The sequence below is a fragment of the Aythya ferina genome (genome assembly GCF_964211825.1).
Source record: "Aythya ferina genome assembly, chromosome: 3".
In the NCBI taxonomy this organism is placed as follows: Eukaryota; Metazoa; Chordata; class Aves; order Anseriformes; family Anatidae; genus Aythya; species Aythya ferina.
This window is the reverse complement of record NC_140298.1, coordinates 39,132,285-39,151,956: the sequence shown is the minus strand read 5'-3', so window position 1 is coordinate 39,151,956 and position 19,672 is coordinate 39,132,285. Positions and strand designations below refer to the sequence as shown.

At 37.9% G+C, this 19,672-nt stretch overlaps 1 protein-coding gene across 3 annotated transcripts in view; it reads right to left on the bottom strand.

Annotated features, from left to right (window-relative positions):
- Window positions 1–19,672, bottom strand: part of THADA (THADA armadillo repeat containing) — a 164,167-nt gene that overhangs the window by 118,925 nt on the left and 25,570 nt on the right. For all 3 annotated transcript variants that reach the window (XM_084514649.1, XM_084514651.1, XM_084514650.1), the window contains exons 22-26: window positions 18,125–18,234; window positions 10,452–10,584; window positions 7,598–7,711; window positions 6,344–6,466; window positions 5,558–5,649 (exon numbers count right to left, since the gene is read on the bottom strand). In XM_084514649.1, coding sequence (XP_084370775.1) covers window positions 5,558–5,649; window positions 6,344–6,466; window positions 7,598–7,711; window positions 10,452–10,584; window positions 18,125–18,234 — 572 coding nt within the window. The remainder of the gene's footprint in view (window positions 1–5,557; window positions 5,650–6,343; window positions 6,467–7,597; window positions 7,712–10,451; window positions 10,585–18,124; window positions 18,235–19,672) is intronic.

Genomic DNA, 19,672 nt, shown 5'->3' with positions numbered 1-19,672 from the left:
TACATAAGTTTCTCCTTTTCAAGTGCTTAAAGTTATCGATAGTCATCAACGTTTACTGATTGCTATCATGAAAATAAAGACTTAAAGAAGTACTATGTAGATGGCAATAAATGCTCATTTCTTTCTAAACATATTTAAACCAATACTGACAACATGGCTGCATTCATACTCATTTTCCTAAAGGAATGAATATTTACTCAACATAAAATGTGTGTTGACAGCTTTCTAAGTGTTTTTCTGCATATGCATTTTCCCTTCACTAAAATCAAAATACCTAAGACCTTTTTTCCCCTCAAAAATGCAAACTGTATTATGCACCAGTTAAGTTACTTCAGGTAAAAATCATGAGGTTGCACTGTACTATTTCAGCCTTGCTTACAACACAGCTTTTTAATCAAATGAGTTAAAGCTTTTCCTTACTCAAACCTCCTCCATCAAGGTCAGAAGCCAAGTGAAATCCTCCCGCTGCTCTTTCTTTTAACCCCGGCCTCTGAAGCCATTGGTTCTTCTTTCCGAGGGTTTTGCAACATTCATATGCCAACCCAAAAAACTTCAGTTTTCAGATAAGCCAGGACAATCCCTTTTTATTGCTCCAAAGACTGAAGCATGCCTTAGTTCAAATGGAAAACTGCCTCCAAGACAATTTCTGATTATGCCCATCCTTGAAAAAAGATAAAAGCCAGAAATAGCAGATATTTGATAAGAACAGTCTTGTCTAGTAACAGGCAATAGCGTATTTAATTAGCACTGGACTACAGACCAAGAAGGCCTGATATACAAATATACACACGGACACCTGCGTGTGTATAAAGGTATGCATGTATGTGTATATACATATAGCCCCTGTGGAAGCATGTAACAATGTAGGTGAAAGTATCACTACTACTACTGTAATGTATTTGGCTAGAAAAGAATTCCTCTATGATGAGAAATTTAATTACATTTCAGAATTAATTTCAGTTAACTTTATATGTAAATTATTTTGACTTTCATGTACAGATGTGCATTAACTATCACAATATATATTCCTTTTTATTTTTAGAATCTCTTCATCTCTTCATATGACGAAAACGAGCCTACATCAACTAGAGCAAACATTTACTTTAGATGAATTGTGATCTGTACCAATGCTAAATAATACCCATGGGGGAAAAAATACAGAATAGAAAGTACACGCTATACCCCAGCTTCTTTAGAAGTGAACGGGATCAGCAAATCTACATTGCGAATTGACTACACAAGAAGACTGGAAACAGCAATTTAATCAAAACACGAGAGGCAAAGCTCATCTGCCACAGGTGGCTCTCCGGTCTACCACACTCAGTGCTGTTCAAAGACCTACTTCAACAAATTTGTACTAAGCCATGTGCAGTACTTGGGTTTTTGACATGTTCCTCAGAGTGGTGCTTCTGGAGGACCAGCATGGCTAGGGAAGGCAGTGAGAGGATGCACTTGGAGCGCTGGGGCCACAGCAACTGGAGAACAGGACTAAAAGCTGAATGGCAGTGGGGCCGGAGAACGGGTAGAAGTTGATGGTACGGTAGCTACTTCAGTATTTTGCATTTGTGTGGCTAAAAATCCACTTAAGGTCTCACAGATCTGAAATGATCACAATGTTTAAGAAATTATACTTCCAAATCAAGTAAACAGAAACTAAACCAAACCACCTTACAGGTGTTAACAAAACCATTTATAAAATGCAAATTATCTGCAGTTCAAAGCATCATTTCGCCAACTATGTATGCATGCATCCACACACAAAGCAGTGTTAAAATTTTTGATACAGTCTTTCTCAGAAAGAGAAAGAAACAGAACTAAAAAATTTCTTTGGTTCTAACTTCTTCAGTAGGAAAAAATGCTCGACCTGTAGAGTTGTACAGGGCACTGTAACGAGTCTTCACATGCTTTCTTTTACTTGTAAGAGCTGCATGCAGTTATTTTTCAAGTATTAGTTTTCCAACTCTTTATTTCTTTACTCATGCTGAAATTAAAAAGACACAGAATTTAATGAAAACGGGATATGACTGCATCTGCTATACTGCGTGATGTGGAGTAGTCCCTTCAAATTTCCAGTGAACCATTAAGAGTGAAGCTTGGCATCAGCACAGAATTCTGCTCAAGAAATCCCTTTCCCTCACTGCCCCAGTTCTCCACTCCCCAGCTGTGCCAACACATCTGCTGCTGCGAACACGTGCAGGGGACCCTCAGCAGAGCCAAGAAGCAGGAGCCACGATGTGTAGGTAATCATTTCTTCAACCAGCGTCTCCACAAAGCACACACCAAGCTTCCAGAGAAGGGACCTTCTTTAGCATAGTTTAGTATTGCCTTGTCCTCAGAAAGACAGTTCTGGTTGACCTTCCTTGTACCTGCTCCAAGACCAAAAAGCCCACTCAACGTGCCCCTTCTGCCTCTGCTCAACAGTGTGAACAGACACCGCAGATGCAACTTAGAACTTCTGCCAGCAGACTTAAGAATCCCCCCCTCAATCTCTCCCTGAGATGGGGGACCTCTTTGCACAGATTTTTTTTCTATCGCAAATGGACAACATGACACCAGAATTTGGGGAAAGGGGAACAAAAGGCATCAGCAAACAAAAAGCAGCACAAGACTTGATAGGCCTGTGAGTTTTGTATAAAAGGATACTATGTGTGAAACTTTAGTGGAGATAAAATAAAAAGCATAAAACAAACAAAAAATAGTAAAGTAACACAGAATTAGAGTTAAGCTGCCAGTACTTTTCCAGAAAATCTTTCTTGCTGAAGTCTACACAAATGTCATCCCCTCCCCCCCAACTGTATCAACTTCATAAGAACTCTTCTTGAGAAAATGACCACAAAGTCAATCTTTTTCTGACAGAGAAGCCCAGCAACAACGCAGCTCCCTGCTGACACGGGACAGATTTAAAACCCTAAAATCAGAAGGGCAAACTGGAAACCTATGCATGGTCCTGATGGCTGCCTCAGCGTTTTAGTCTGTGTCTACAGACAGACTTCCCCTTAATGCAAACAGAATATCCTGCAGACAGCAGAACAAGCATCTCAAAACCGGCTGACTTTCACACAAGCTCCTGTAGATGCGAGTTGCCGAAATGCTAGTTCTTTTTAAGTTAAACTGCCACATCTAAAAGCAGAAAAAAAAGATCACTTTGGTTTAATACATGAATTCTGTTCTGGCAAAACACTAAACAAAACAAGATTAGCGCTCCCCAAGAGAAGTGCCCAAGTGCAGTTGCACCCCAGGGACGTGGCTGCACACAGCCGTGCAGCAACGGTGACACCTACCGGTACCGCAGCACCGACAGACCAACCTCCCTACCTGCACGCCTCAGGCGAGCTTCAGTCCATGGCTGCTGGTGTAAGAGGGAGAAGCAGTGCAAGCAGAAGAGCCAAACCACCTCTGCATCGCTTTCCTTCTAAACTAATACCTCCAGTAGAGATAGGAGTCAAGCTTGAAATCAAATCACCTAAACTATGCTGTATGACCTGCAATTGCCTCCGTTTCACACACACACAGAATCACACACAGAATTTCTAGGTTGGAAGAGACCTCAAGATCATCAAGTCCAACCTCTGACCTAACACTAACAGTCCCCACTAAACCATATCCCTAAGCTATTTCCATACCTGCTGCCTCACACTGGCCCTGTTTTGCCGCACTGACCACTACACAAGGGAAACAACAGAACTAACAACATACAATGTTTAATGAAAAAGTGCAAAATGAAAAAAGAGAAAGAAGCCAAGCCAGCTTTGATATCTTTTTTTTTTTTTTTTTTTATCTTTTTGATATCTTTTGGTCAAAGTGACTACAAATTACCATAAGCAAAAAGCTTCAGAGAAACAACTTGACAAAGCCAGTCATATAAAAAATTAACATAGTTTGTAAGGAGTTCAGATGTATAGGAGTTAGCTTTCCTTTTTTCTGCTGTTTCCCCAACAGATGCATTACTTTCTGCAACTCCACAAACAGCAATTGCAGATTACACATCTCACCATACTGCTTGTATTTGAGAAGTCAAGTCTACCCTCACACTGCAGAGGCTAGTGGTGAGTTTTTCACTGGGATACAGGTTTATAAAAGTTGAGGCTCATATCACTTTCAATAAGGGCTCAATAGAGAAATGAAAAAATAAAAAAGGTTTTGTTACAAAAACAAAGCAAAAAGACAAGAAATGAGAAACGTTTGTTATTGCTCTATTTGGCTTTCAGGGGTTGTGGAACTGAATTCCAGGTTTAGGTGAAAAGCGATTTAGGCGTAAGACAAAGCAGAGTTTATTTCAAGCAGTAAGAGAAATGACATTTCAAATCACTTCTGGGGCGAAGTTATCTTCTAAGGGAAATCTCCCCCTAATGTTTCACTTATATTTCTTCCTCCCACTCACATATGCATAGTAACTAATTTATTTATTTTTTTAAATTACACCTGAAATTAATTAAATAGTTTGAAGAGCTAAAACAGCGCCACCACAGACCATCATCATCCCAGGACATTTGGTTTCTTATCATGGGCAGGAGAATTACATTAGCTACACAGAAAAGGAATCACTGTATAACGAATAGAAATGAGTGGAAATTTTCAAAGGTAAATCGTAACATTTGCCTTCTCTCAGAAATCTCACACCTTGCCCGTTATTTGAAAATTCACTAGGAATTTCTGAAATGGTTACCATAATATCCATCGTGTGACCTCTCTGTGGCCCCGCAGACTCATCAAGGAGTATTTTTAATAATAAGTTTATTCTGTGTCTGGGGTTATTTTTGCATCCCTCCCAGTGCAGGAGCCTCAGCTACAGAGCACAGGGCATGGACATGCCTCATTTGCCGCGGAAGCTAAAGGAAGGGCCTAAAGGCCAAAGAAAACAGGAGGGTGGGAGAATGCCTACTTCCAACAGCCAGCTTCTGCTTTTCTGCTTGTGCACGAACAGGAGAGCTAAGAGAAATGGAAATGCACATGACTGGGAAGGGTGTTAGAGTCAGAGAAAAATTGTCTTACATAAGAAAGGGAGACAGTAGAAGACCTGCTGCACAACTACAGAGGTCAAAGGTAGAATACCCTGGAAAAGAAGCAGCTTCTTAAGCTGGTATTTTTGGAGCTTAGAGGAAAGAGATGTGTAGGAGGAATAGGATGTTCTAGGGTGAAGTGACTAAAGGCAAAAATCTCAAATTAGTATGGGTAAGATTACCTCCAGGCCTGCTCTAGAGATAGGGGACCACACAAGTGACTACTGCCCCCGCTCTTCTTCAGCCCCCTCTCTCTCAGAAGGGCCATAGGCCTAGTCTATGGCCACAAAGGACATCTGTGAGAGACACAGATACCCACACCTCTGAGCAACATTTCCTTTTTGTGAAGTCACACGTGAGTACAAACTAACTCTTGGTGTTTAATAGCACATATTTTTAGCCCTCGAGCTTATTTCTTGGCAGTACAGTTTAAGCAAACCTAGATGTTTTCATAACATCATGATTCAAATATATCCATAGAGCAAGCAACATTTTCAAATTGTTTTTGGCTAAGGTCATGTTTTGCAAACTTAAAATTGGTACCAAGTGAAGCTTACCTATTTTTTTTGGAATTTTCGTCTTTTTCTCTTTTAACCCCAAAAATTCTTGTAATCAGAGCACTAAAAAGAAGGGTAGATGAATTTCTTACCTAAAGGAAAAAAGAATAGAACATGTGGTTTTAAAAATTCCTTTGATTTTTTTTTTAAATTTTATTTATTTTTTTTTAATACAGACACTAATGTAGAAAAGAAAAACAGCTGAGTGAAGGACAGTGCATGCCTACTGTTCAGGGATTAAAAAAGAGAAACAAGGATTTCATAACATTTTTCCTCTCAGTCAAGATGGCACTAACAGAAAATCAGATTTTGGAGATGTCTATCTTTAACATAGGGGATGTATCTAGATTCTACTGGTTAAAAGGATTCCACCTTATGCATGGCAGATCATAAAATATTCTACCTTCACATTCCATATGGAATGCTCTCTTATTAAAAAGTAAAGTAACAGTGAGAATCAATGAAAATATACTTACAAGTTAGGAATACTGACTCAAAATGTAATAGCCAGATGTGTTCTTATCTAGAAGGCAATCTTTGTCTCTACATTTTGTCAGCATCAGCACTTCACATTACAGAGGAAAATCCAAACAAAACCAAAAACTGAACAAAACCATGACTTTTTTTTTCAAGTCTACAGTATTCTTTATTGTATCTTAAAGTACTGCATCATGTGACATTCCAGTAACTGCAGTACTATCATTTTCAAATGTAACCATAGCTTCACAGAAAAGCACCACTATAAATACTGTTACATCAGAAAAGCAAAATTAAGAATAAACTTACTGCCCAAACAGGTGACATAAACCCTAGAATTGCAGCTTGTATTCCATCTGCAACATAAGGCATGATGTTTTCACCTAAACGTGTATCCCTAAACAGTGCCCGCAGGATATTTAAAGCATGAACCTGTGGAGGTAAGAGAAATACAGGAAAAAATATAAGTTCAACCAAAAATCTTAAACCTAATGAATGTTAATTACCATAACAACATGTGTTTAGTATGGAAAGGTGTAAACGTGCACATGGATTATTTTTGTTTCACAAGAATACTAAATACAGAACACTGTTAAACTAATAAATTAAAATGCTCCAGCAGAACACACTGATAAAAAACAATTATGGTTTAAAAATATATTTGTCTAATAAATACAGTGCAGGCATTACAAGAGAAGGCCAGCATTCTTTTTTCCTTAGCTTATCATGGCTTTAAAAATAACTTTCAAAGTTTAGAATCATCTTTTCCAACATTCTTGACATGCAATAGATACTGTGAGAAAAAATAAACTACAGCTCACAGGAGGACAGTATTAAGCTAAAACTGACAGCCAGGGCTGCTTTACCATATGGAGAATTTTCTGATATTTCTCTACTCTCTGCAGGGGAAGGTGGTAATCTGTGTAGCTTCACAGACTTTGACAAGGCTACATAAATTTCTACCAGCAGAAGATCTGGCAGAGTCATTAGAACACTGTTAATCTTTGTGTTTGGAAGTCCAAGCCACGTTTTGTTGACAATACATTTAAATATTTGATAACTGCATTTGAAAATAAAGATCTTGAATTTACAATTATTATGCATTCCAAAAATATCTATTTAAGTTACAGAAGTTACTAATTGTGCTTTAAAATTACTTTTCATATAGTATTTCTGCTGCATAAAATATGGTTTATGCAACCCATTTGTTTAGTCTAAAAGTAAAAATAATGCTTGCTTGTTAATTTCCTTGTAAAAGTTTGCTCATCTGCTTGTTTAGCAATACACTACAAGCAGTAAACTGATCACATAAATTCAAAATGGATATGACTGTATCTGTTATACTAGAAAAAACTATGAAGTTATGTCCAACCCCCTTTAATATTTTATGCATTTGCCAATTCCAGCGATTCTATAACCTCTGCTTGTCAAAAGGTTTTAAAATCCAGCCATAGACAATAAAAACAAATTATTATTAAAAGCACTCATAATCTCCTTAATTGTTCGAAATAATGCAAACAATTTTTTTTGACATTTGCCTTTTGATGAGATGCTGTATTTTACCTGTGGAATAACACTTGATGACTCATTCAAAGGTGCAGCCAAAGACAGCAATTCTTTCATGGTCATTTTCAGCAAATCTGCTTTGCTCTTCTTTGGTTCTGAAGCTAACAAAGCCTACAGAAAAGTTAACAGAAAAACCCTGTTATTTCTAGCTAGTTTTGTTTACTTCTAGTTCTGCTCCAGGTTTCTGTATTCACCATAGTGCTGCCTAGCTTCTGACCATGACTGAAAAAAAGTTGCAAAAGCAAGTTTCAGTTTTAACTCTTAGTTTTGTTGAAGGCATTCTTAGCACTCAATGTTTAAGTAAGAAAACCACTTCCGCACTATACCTCTGCCTACAGAGATTTCTTTGTATATAACAGAAAATAATATAATGTGATAATTTATATGTAATGTAAATAAAAAAATAGGAATAGTACAATAATGTAATAGTAATATATTAATATTAATGGTAATAAATAGTAAAATTTTGTAATGTGATAATGTAAGTTATCACACATATAATCAGAGTATTTATTACAACAAAAATATCTGCCATGTTATACATGCTTATATTTCCTACTATGGACAATTTTTTAGCCTAATAATATTCGTATTTAAGATGACATGGCCTGGCTGAAGAATAAAACCTGTTTTTCAAAACAAGATAAAATAAGCAGCACATTTTTGAAAGGAGAAAAGAGATGCATCGACCTCCAAATAGCAACAGTTTAATGGGTACCAACATATCCAGCTGAGACAAAAATACTCTAATTTAATCCTTCAGTTCAGGACTGGAGTTAAAACAGTCTCTCGCTCTGTCCTAGCAGCTTCTGTCGAATTTGTCTGACTTAGCACAAATGGATAATCATAAATCACTTACTTCTAATAAAAATGATTATCCATTTGTGTTTTGGGACCCAGAGTCTGTTCAGCATCAGTTCAAACAAGTTATTTAATAGTACATTACATTGCTTAAAAACAACCAAACGGAAAAACTTCAAGCCAAATGAAGTATAGAGGTTAGGCAGATACCCAGATGGAGTCAATGTCATTTTATCAGCGTCTTTAAGAACGGGAGAAACAGAGAGGGAAGAAAAAATAGTATTTATGAAGTATAAAGCAGACAAAGATTCCATAACCTAAGAACACCGAAGCTGTAAGTAGCATTTTCCCACCATTTCCTCACCCCTTGATTGGAGCTGTACCTCTGTACAGCTCGGTAGTCATATTTCTATTTTAAATAGGTCATTTAATATGTTCATAACCTTAAAATTACATATTATCATTAAAACAGATGTGTTCTATTAAAACAAGAATAAATGTCACAGGAAGCAGATGGCAAACAGACCACAATGAGTCTTGATTTTATGCATTAATAAAATAACCTTATTACAGTACTGTTAGCATATGCATTACAATTTATATTTTTATTATCTAAATGCAACATGCTATTTAAGGCTTAATTCGTTTTGCTGAGTACTACAGACACATTCAGAACTACTGGCAAAGAGCTCCACCAACTTTCCTTACAATAAAATTATAGTTCAGAAATAAATGACTTCAGACTAACCCCAATGTTCACTTCAAACCTTCTCATTAATTGCCTAGATTAACTTCATACTCTTCCAGAGCTGTCAGAACCGAGGCATGTGACCTATTTATCCTAACAGCTATGGCACAGTGGAAGCTTTGCCATATGGACTCAGCAGTGTAGGCCAACTGCAGACTACACAAATGTTTTCTGCAGTGGGATACTGTCGGGTCCACCTAGTTCTTACATTGAACAGCGTTAGGTTTTACATGAAAAATTGATTCAAAGATGTTTGTTCGTTCACATTCTAAGGATTAAAGCTGGCTACTGCCCACTGGATTCAAACTTTGTGGTGTGAATGGGGAAACCAGCAGACATGAAGTCACCAAATCTATTTTGCAGACACTTTGCAGATATAAAAGTGAAAATCTTTAACCACTGAAGTTTAAAAGGAAAAACCATCCCTAAAACCAATGCTCTGTTTGTGATCTCTGCTATGTAGTATGCACACATCTAGCAAAGCCAGGAGTAGGCTGTGACTGACAGAAGAGAGGTCAGACAGAAGCAGGCTGCCTCAACTTTCTCAGGGCAAACGCGAAGTGGAAAACAAGCAAGACGGATTACTCTGGCAGTGAGAGCTTGCTCCCAGCAGTCCCTCACATTCTTGGAACATGCCTGAGAATATGCTTCAGCAAGTGGAGAAAGTTACAAATCACGTAGTTATCTTGGATTTCTGTCTTAGAAAACTGGCTGAAAACTAAGATCATGAAGGTTAATTTAGAGAACAATCGTGTCTACTTTGATGAAACAAAGGAATGGAAAGAGGTAAGTGTTGAGATTTCCGTGTCATACCAACCAGTAGTGACTGACATCACTTGATCCTGCTTCACAACAGTTGAGAGGACTTCCCTCGTTTTTTGTAGTATTTTCTAGGCCACCATTTTACAATTCGATAGTTTTCTCTTCGTATTTTAGCACCCTCCCACTTCACATGCAAGATGCACAGAGCTACATGGTAACAAAGCTTTACTTAATTTTTGAATTAATTTATTAATTTGCAGGGATTATTACAGTAGCCACACTGAGCCTGCAGCTCTGTCTTTAGAAATCCTTCTGAATCAACAACAAGCTGAAAATCTGTGCAGTCTTACGAGTCCATAGGATTGCTAAACAGCATCAAACATGGCTTAATTACATTTGGCTTCCTGGTTGCACAAAGACTACCAAAATCTGCAGATAAAACAAAAGTAATTGCCCCAAAGGGGGGTGAAGTAGAAAATATATACATACTAACCAGAAAGGGCATTAAAAAAAAAAAGTATAAAATCAGGCATTTGGTACCTGTATGTAGAATGGAATTCCCGCACTACGTCTGGTTGCGCATAACGTCGATGAAGGATCACAGGATTTGATTTCTTCCAACACACAGCTTAGCCACTGCTCTGGCATCTTGCGCAGACTCCTACTGTTGCATCTACATGAAACAAACAAGAAATGTGAAACAAATAAATAAGAAACTAGGACAGAGTCAATGCTGTTAATGACCTTAAGAAACAGTTCCCTCTAAATGTAAACATCTCCAAGCACACACACAGAATTTTTAAGAAATATGATAAACTTCAAAAGGAATTTTACTTTTTTTTTCAATGTTAATACAAATTATGTTAACCCTTCTTGTTAAGTGACACTGGGAAAAAGTATTTCACTAGACAAAAAGCAGGACTCTGTCATTCAACAGTGCAACGCTTCTCTTCAACCAAAACCTATTATCCTACTCTGGAGAAGAAAACAAAGACATACACATCAGTTACTGTGTAGGAAAAGACACTTCAAAAAGTCCTGTCCTTTTTGTCACATGGTAGCTGATGTATGACCCTTACATTATCTAGTACATACAACTGTTATTAGTAACCATACACAACAAAATCAAAGCCTTGCAGAGTAAGAATGGCTTGTGGAAATACCCCTGCAAACCTCAGAGCAGTGAACGGAATAAAAAACAAGACATAATATTCTATTTACAATATTGAGTCAGTCAAATTTTTCTTAAAGCACCTAAATTGCTCTCCTGTCATGAAATACTTCTCTGCAGTTACAGAACTGGACGCTGCCTGAAAACAAAGGACTTTCAAGGACAAGGAAAACTCTCAAGTCTACTTCAATTCCTTGCTCTGCCCAGTTCAATGAAATGCAGCATATTCAGTGTGAAAGAGCAGCTCATTAATCTTCCATCAATGTTCCAAAAGGATCATTCATAGGTACAAAAATTTCTATTAACAGGACACATCACTCAGAACAGCTAAAAAAAATAATTAATCACTGTGGGCAATATAACTGCAATTAACTGCATAGGGCTTGCCAAAAAATGTAAGCTGTAATTAAATTCATTATCAAGCAGTGAGACCTCGCAGTATGGCCACAGTCTAGTCTTCTGCCTATGTGTTGGTAATAGAGAATGAAAAGCTTAAATACAGCAGGTAAGGATGTGAATACCAAAACTGAACATGAGGTCTAGTTCTTCTACCTCCTTCCTTACCCTCCTCTTATTACACTTCTTTGCTTCCCACAAAGCAAGAATTTAGGACAGCTAAAACCCTGATATGGGACCATAAATGAAGCTTTCATCCGTAGTATGAACCTCCTTTGCTTCCTTTACAAAAAAAAAGGGAAAAATTAATAATGCTCAAAACAGAGGTCACAGAAGCACCAGATAGATCAGCAGAAGCCACAGCAGATTTTTTGCTCTCCAGTAATTTCCTTAGGATTTCCATCATAGGCTTCTCACCCAGCTGACAGGCCTTCTCCCCATTTTCTAGGGGCAGCACCTCTCTATTAAAATTGTTGCCAGGATGTGAACCATCAGTACAGAACGCAAGAGAAACCTGGCTTTGCAATAGGTATGCCACCTAGTACAAGAGCATAAAAGGCCACTTCCTTCCCCAAGCCTGTGACAGAAGCAATTAAATTAACACCTTCCTCTGAAAACTAAGGGTCAGTTTTTGTTCCTTTTCCTTCCTCTGTTATTTTCTAGTTATTTTAACCTTGTGTTCCTTTGCTAGCTTTGGATTCAAAAGCAGGATTCAACTCTAGGGCTGAGAACAAACCAATCTTCTAGAGAGCTTCTCCATGGGCCTCTCCAGCTAGGCTGTGCTTTACAGCTCTTCACCCAAGCCAACACACCCCACAAAACCTGCTGCTTCTGCTTACGCCTGCGGCTGGTCCTGCCTCCCGAGCTGGGCAGAAGTTGAATGTCTTTGTTCAGTCATGCCAAGATCAGTGCTAATCTCTGCAGCATGTTATCGCAGCATTAAAACAAACATTCCAGGACGCGTGTTCACATCTGCTGTGGTGCAGAAGAGCACAAAATAAAGCACAAAGGAAATATTTAAAAGTTGCTACACGGCATACTGAATATTTTATACTTCAGTAAACCGAGGGGTTTTTCCCCCTTCGGTAGTAGCATAAAGAAGAAAAATATACTGAAATCCATTAAACTCTGGACTCCCTTAGATCTGTATTGCTTTGATCTTGCCACAAGTAATTCTACCTTGTTCAGTAACCCACCAAAGCCCAATTCCGTAAAGTATTTTTTTTATGTTAATGTGGAAGTATTATTATTTTAAAGTTAAAAAATAAAAAATAAAAATTGGAGACTATTGACTTTGCAACGGAGGAGACTACTCCCTTCAACTTGGCAGCTACATCTCCTTATGGTCTGGCAAGAAGAATATCGCCTGAAGAAGCAGGTGGCCCTACATTTTAAGGATAATGAAGCTTTACAATGTAAAAATCGTGATCAAAAGCTGAAATGTCGTTTTTCAGAAGAAAATAGTGACTTTTTATTTCTAGATCAAGCAAGTGATGTTGATAATTAAAATATTACACAGTAACTTGATATGTAAATTACTTAAGATGCAGCACGGGAAGTATTTTTCCACAAATTTCTGTCTGTCTGTCTTCCGGTTATAAAAATTTCATACATGCCCAAAACAGTTTCTGTGGTCAGTTTCAATGACTCCAAAAAGCCTGGCAATTCAAGGTTAAAGCTAAACCCCTTTCCCTAGCTCCTATGGCTGTACTTTCTCTTATCCAAAATTAATGGTGTGTTAAGAACAAAGGGTCAAGCTTGGATCTGGCTTTCCTGGATGTTGGCGGTTTGTGGCATAAACTTCACATAAGCAGAAGCATTTTCTACACGGGTACATCCAGATTTCACTGTTTCCAATCACTGTAATCTATGCCTCTCTGGGGAAAAGGGGGGTTTCTTTCATCATTTTTCTCTCTTAGCAGAGCTGTACTATTATTTTTCCATATATGTAAGGTGATTTCTATTCTTCATAGACCTAGTCTCCATACTGCCCTTCTCAGACAAACAAGGAGGCAAGAATCTAGAGCGTCAGAAACAGGAGCGTTCAAGGTGTAAACCAGCCTAGAGAAAGTCTGCTTTTAGGAACAGCTCCTCTCAAGCTATGGAGTCCTTCCATTTGCATCCTCCCTTTCATAGCACCTGCTCTAAAGGAAGCAAAAGTTTCTAAGTGATACAGCTGCACTCACAAAGCTGCTGTTTCAGGGCTTCTGTAGCACTAATGCTGAGCAGAGAGAACCCTGCATAACCTCCAAAATCTCAGAAAGACAGTATCATTAGCCCAGGCTCGCTCTTTCAGCAAGCACAGAGGAAAAGAAACAGTGAAAAATATGAACAGAGAGTTAAAAATTAATACGCCTTTGAACTGAACAGTGCCTTACTATTATATATTGCATTTCATGATATACTGGACGTTCACTGAGTTCAATTTAAGCTCTGTTTCTTTACAAATGATCAAAATCCATTACTCCTGAATAAGCATATCGTGCTGCATGGTGTAATTCTTCCCATACCTTCCTCTGGTAACTTCAGTGAAGCAAAGCAGCACAGGCAGTTATGCAACACCATACTTTTGAGATTTCCATGAATTCTTTGTTCTACTTGATCTCCCAGAAAAGCTCCCCCAAATAAAATAAAGTGGAAACAGACAAAACAACATTTACAACAAAGAAGTGCTGAGGGTATTCACGTGGGTTCTTAGAGACCCAAACAGATGTCAGATGTCTTCCAGGATAGTTTGCCTCCCTAACAGGTTACTGGGCCAAATGAGCACCTGTAATTTCTCAGGGCCTATGACAGGCTTTCCGAAAGAAGACTGCTCGGATTCTTGGTATGAATGCTGCTGATCTTGTAATGGTACAGCCTTCAAAAGGTGGACAGACAATATTAAGCAGGCTAAACAGAAGGAGCATCACACCAGTAGAAAGAATGTGAACAGGGAAAGTGAAGAATGGGAACTGACATATTTTGAACAGCCTCAGCAATTTATATCCAAATGAATGTCAGCACAGAGGTCAGATTTCATCAGGTTCCGAAGAAATCTCTGTGCAGGAATGACTTTCCTTTGACCACTAACTCAGACAAGCCTGAATACCACTGCTCTGTCTAGAGACTCTACTCTTGGTTGTTCTAACAACTGATATTTAGGGACTATAGAGTTAAAGATGGCAAATATTCCAGAAAATAGTTTTAAGCAAATGTTTGGCTATTGAAATGAAGCACCATATTTATCTCCAGTTGTTCCTAGAGGCATGGGAAGGGGGCCTACCAATCCTCATGCTAGATTTTTTTGCTGGGTCTTAACTAAAGAAAAATTACAAAGTGTCAACGATGCTTCTGCAGGTCTTCAGTTCAACTCTGTTCAGCAGGACATCATATTTAAGCTGTGTACAACTAGCAGCTGCCTCCGACAAAGGTTTCCTCCTCCAGTATTTGCGGATGCAACAGTAAATTAGCAGAGATTCTGGTACCTAAGCTTCGAGACTGTCAGCTACGTAGAGATGTAGGCCAGCTCATATTTATCTGCAGAACGGAGCCTCCCAGCTCCATAAGGATAAATGGAAGGACTCCAGGACACTCAACAGACCTACAGCACAACTGCATTCGCTGCACGACTCAGCTCACCCACTTCAGAGAAGAGGCTTTGACCCGAATCCCTTGTGTCCCAGGAGTACCAAGCCAAAGAATTACTGGCTATTCTGAAATTAGCCTTTTCTTCTTCTTTACTTTAAACACAAATACTTAAGACCACTATTTCCCGGCAAATACCTTATTTTATTAAAAGAAATACATTTCCACAGAGCTACTCTCTCATTCTTACAAAATTGATTTTTCCAAAGGAATATTTACTTGCTCCACTTGAAATATCATAACTTTTAAAATACTAAGCAGTACGCATCATCAAAAGACTGTTTTGGAAAACTGATAATTCCGAAGAGGAAAATTACTTAAATCATAACCTTTCACTGATGATACATGCACACTGCTTAATGTTTCAGTAACTCACAATGAAGCAGAGTTATCTTGAGCTTGGCACTTCATCTTACAGCATCATATAAAGCTGCCCTTAAGTTGACTGTGCTTCATTAAATACAATAGCACAAAAGGGGAGAGGGAGCTAACATCATCTCTAGCTTGTCACTGTAAACCTACAATTTGTCAGTGAGAAAATATCAGGAACTTGACTGAAGTTCAGTTGCCTCAGCTTTTACAGAAATTAAAAAAAAAATAAGAGCAAAGAAAAGCAACTTTCTGCCATGTGCAGGGTCTGCTATAAGCTCAGAGCACATTTCATAATGTTTTCCAGCATTTCCTTTTTAGTTTGCCTTTCCTACAGAGTCTGTTCTAGGTCCTGCACATTGACTGTGATTAGACTAGTGGGACTGTACCTGTTTGGCTCACTGCCTTCTTCCCCTCAAAACTGCTCTGGTAGTAAAGGGGGAGAGGGAAGAGTTATTTTTTTTTTTTTTTCCCAGTATTACTCTAATGGCCAGCCTCTTCAATCTGATAGAAGGAATAAATCCATTGAAACAAAAGTAGACTTTAAAACTTAATCATGTAATTTTCACATCAATGCATGCTTATATTCACACACAACATACCTAGGGATAACATCCTTCAATATTCAGCAACTATTTCTATGCATTCCATACTGTTAAGAGCTTACTTTATTTGGAATGCTGTATTCATTTAATAAGCATTCAAGGAAATGCTACCTGACATGAAAATACCAACTCATTGCACAACAGATTTCAATTTGTCACTATGTATGTACAGAGAAGGCCAGTGTCTTAACTTGATAATGTTTTGTTACCTGAACTTCTCTCTGCCTTGGGGAAAAAAGCAAGTTTCACACATGAAACCAAGTTTAGCTAACAATACTGAATGTCTTCAATTAAATTATGTCATAAGTCCGCATGAGGAACACTGAAAAGAAGGAATGTTTTTTGCTGCTGGAATGAGCGCTGTTTTTTTTCCCCCCTCCTGAATCAACTTCAGATTCAGACTGAACAAAATAGTGTGTAACGTTCTGTTTCATCTAGAACCAGCAGTCAGAAATACACACCAGACAGCAAATAATGCTTTATAATTTTCCAGGTTGATTACAAGTATAAAGTGTCTGTTCCATATTCCATTCAAATTAGGTTCACTAATTGATGTGAAAATCCAATCATTTCTCTAGAAAGGTACCTAGATAAATGGAAGTACCTCAACTGTTGGCCATGTTTCCAGTAACTACCTCAGCATGTCTTGCGTCGCTCCCTGCAGGAGCTGCTCTCTCAATACTCACAGTACAGAACATAGGAAATCTCTAGACCAGCAGCAAAGTTAACTGGGAGTCAGCCACAAAGTGTGCCACTGGGCAATCACCTGGTGCATTACCTTGAAGCTTCCTCAAAGACGTCTTCACAGTATAGAAAAAAACACATCTACACAAACATAACGTATATCGATATAAGAAGCTAAGCAAAACCAGTATTATATCTCAGTAATTTTTTCCTTCTTAAGTAAATAAGCAAACGTCAACCAAGATTGTGTGGGCTCTCAACAAACTAACTACACAGACCAATTTAAAACGAGAGATTGCTCCTCAGAGATCGCTAGCACATAAAAGGAAATGACATACCTTCTACAGATAACATCACCCAGAACCATGGGTTATCCCATTGGTATAACAAAATGAAGGTCATAACGTGTAAAAAACACTTCTTCCTGTAGCAGTGCTACTAGCTAAGCAGTTACCCCATTGGCATGCTCCTGCTAGAGCCCATACCCTAATTTCTCTTTGGGAAACTGTCTCAGGCGCACAGTGAAGCTGGGCAGGCTGCAGTTCTGTTGGTGTTAAAACCACCAAAACTGTTTCCATCGCCAGATTTTGACAAAATTTGACTGGTCTTTCCAAAAACTACATTAAAAAATAACCAAACCCACAAAGTCATTAGAGAATTTGATTCGTCTTATTAAATAGATAGATATAAATAAAATATGCTGCAAAGTAACATTGCCAATACTTGTATTTATTCTGGAAAATAGGTAACTAAGCACATAGTGGAAATTCACATGCACCCTTGCCTAGATCTCAGGACAGTTCTGCTTATTTTGTTCTTCTAGGAAAGCATAAAATTACAAGGGGAAGGAAAAAAATTGAAAGATTGCATATCGCATCTTGTGATGCACTGCCAGGTAGTCTTCCAAATGTCAATATACACAACTCATCCAATGACAAGTAATAAAAGTTTCCAGGAAAACTTCCTGGCTGAAAACAAAACGTCTGGCATTCATTTTCAAGAAGAGCAGAGGAAGGAGGAGCCTGAGGGGGGGAGAATTCTACACTCCTACTTTCCCCAAGAGCTTTTGAGAGTTGTTCTGTAAATTCACACTCCAGAAATGGAGAAAAATGCTACAGGCATAAAATGTCTGTGTGTTCTTTCAATGCCTAAGCACCATCTCTGGCCATAAGTAACTCTGTCCAAAGACACAGACATCATGTAAATAATGTCACAATTGTGCCTATACCAAACTCAAACAAAATCCATGTGAAATCAAGGACCTGTTTGCACAGCCAATTTCAAGACTGATGACACAGTTTTGTAAATTATATCGAAAGCATAATGATAAGTTAATACATAATAAATTGCCCATCTTCTACCTGGAAAGCATTTCTGTAAGTTGCACAAATCCAGCGTACGCCAATTCAAATGCACCCCTGTGCCTTGACTGCAGTAGGTGATGTTTAAAGTAGTCCCCAATATTTTTAACCTTAAAAAAAAAAAAAAAGTTACTTAGAATTAGAAATAGACAAATTATTTACACATGCAAGATACTTCTACAACTAAGACCAGAAATTCTTCCTGACTAAAAAAGCCAATGGCAAAAGCAAAAAGCAATCAAAAGACCTCTTGTAAAAAACAAGATTACAAAGAGTACATTCAGTTCTTCAGGTTAAAGGCAAGCGTTATGTCCTTTGAAGACCAAAAAAATGAAGGGACATAAAATTATCTGTGTCCATGAGGAGCACATTCAGATTTTTAAAAAAAGAATGGGACAACCCTGATTTTCAGAGGAAGCAGTCTGAATCCTTGTTTGCCTTCACTCTTAACCTAAAATCCCAAAGAAAATCAGCATTACATTCTAACAGCAGAAACAAGTATCTATGAAAAATCCTCAGAAAAGAAATTCAAACTTCAAAAGAATTGTACCAAACGAAAACAAATCTACCTTCATAAGCTATTCTTAAGGTTCCAGGATTCTGCATAATTGCCTTTGACTACTAGAAACAGTTTTAAAATAAAACAGACATATGTATGGAGTAATGAGAGCTAAATTTAGAAATCTGAAAAAAATAAATGTTATAACTGAACTTGCATTGATAATTACTTCCTCCTACTCCATCAAGACACCAAGTTCTTAAAGCTGGTTGGAAGCTTACAATGCCACATAATCTCAATCTACAAAAAATATTCTGATTTGCATCAACTTCCAAGTTCTAAATCAAACTTCCAATTTCATCTGTTTAAAATACGAAACGCATCTCATTACTTTATGCAAAATTTTCTTCAGGAGCATTTCCTGTAAGTTCTTCAGCAAGAAGTCCTTCAACACTTTTATATAAAAACCAAGTATAAAACAATTTCAAGCTTCTTATAAAATTCTTCTTACTCTCTTAGTTATACTTCAATAGTCTGACAAGTAATTAAGGCACCAGAGGAGTTAATGTCATACCTAGATGTATATGGTTTTCGACCCTACTGTTAGTTCATATTATCCAAACAATGAGAATGCAATAGTTAGAAAAAAATGGGAGAAAGGAAAATATACTACTTCCTGCAGCTAAAGCTGACCTAATATAAACCAAACAGTAATTGGAAATATTTGAGCTTGAACAGTTATTTATCTGAGCGGACTTTAAGCTATTTAATGTATCTGTGGGGTTTCAGCTTTCTAGCCCAAAAGCAGGAGTGCCTTTTTTCAGCAGCAACTGACCCACAGACAGACCAACTCTCCAGCTGTATAAACAAAACCTAACCAAGAAAGCCATACACATGCAAATCAAATCACTGCCCTGCTTCACCACCACCCTTTCTTTTTTTAGAAGAGTATGGGATTCTTTTGTCACATAACTTTCAACTTTGCTATTTACATTTCTGAGCTTTTTGCAACAGCTACAATGACTAGAAGCTTACATTAAATTGAACTC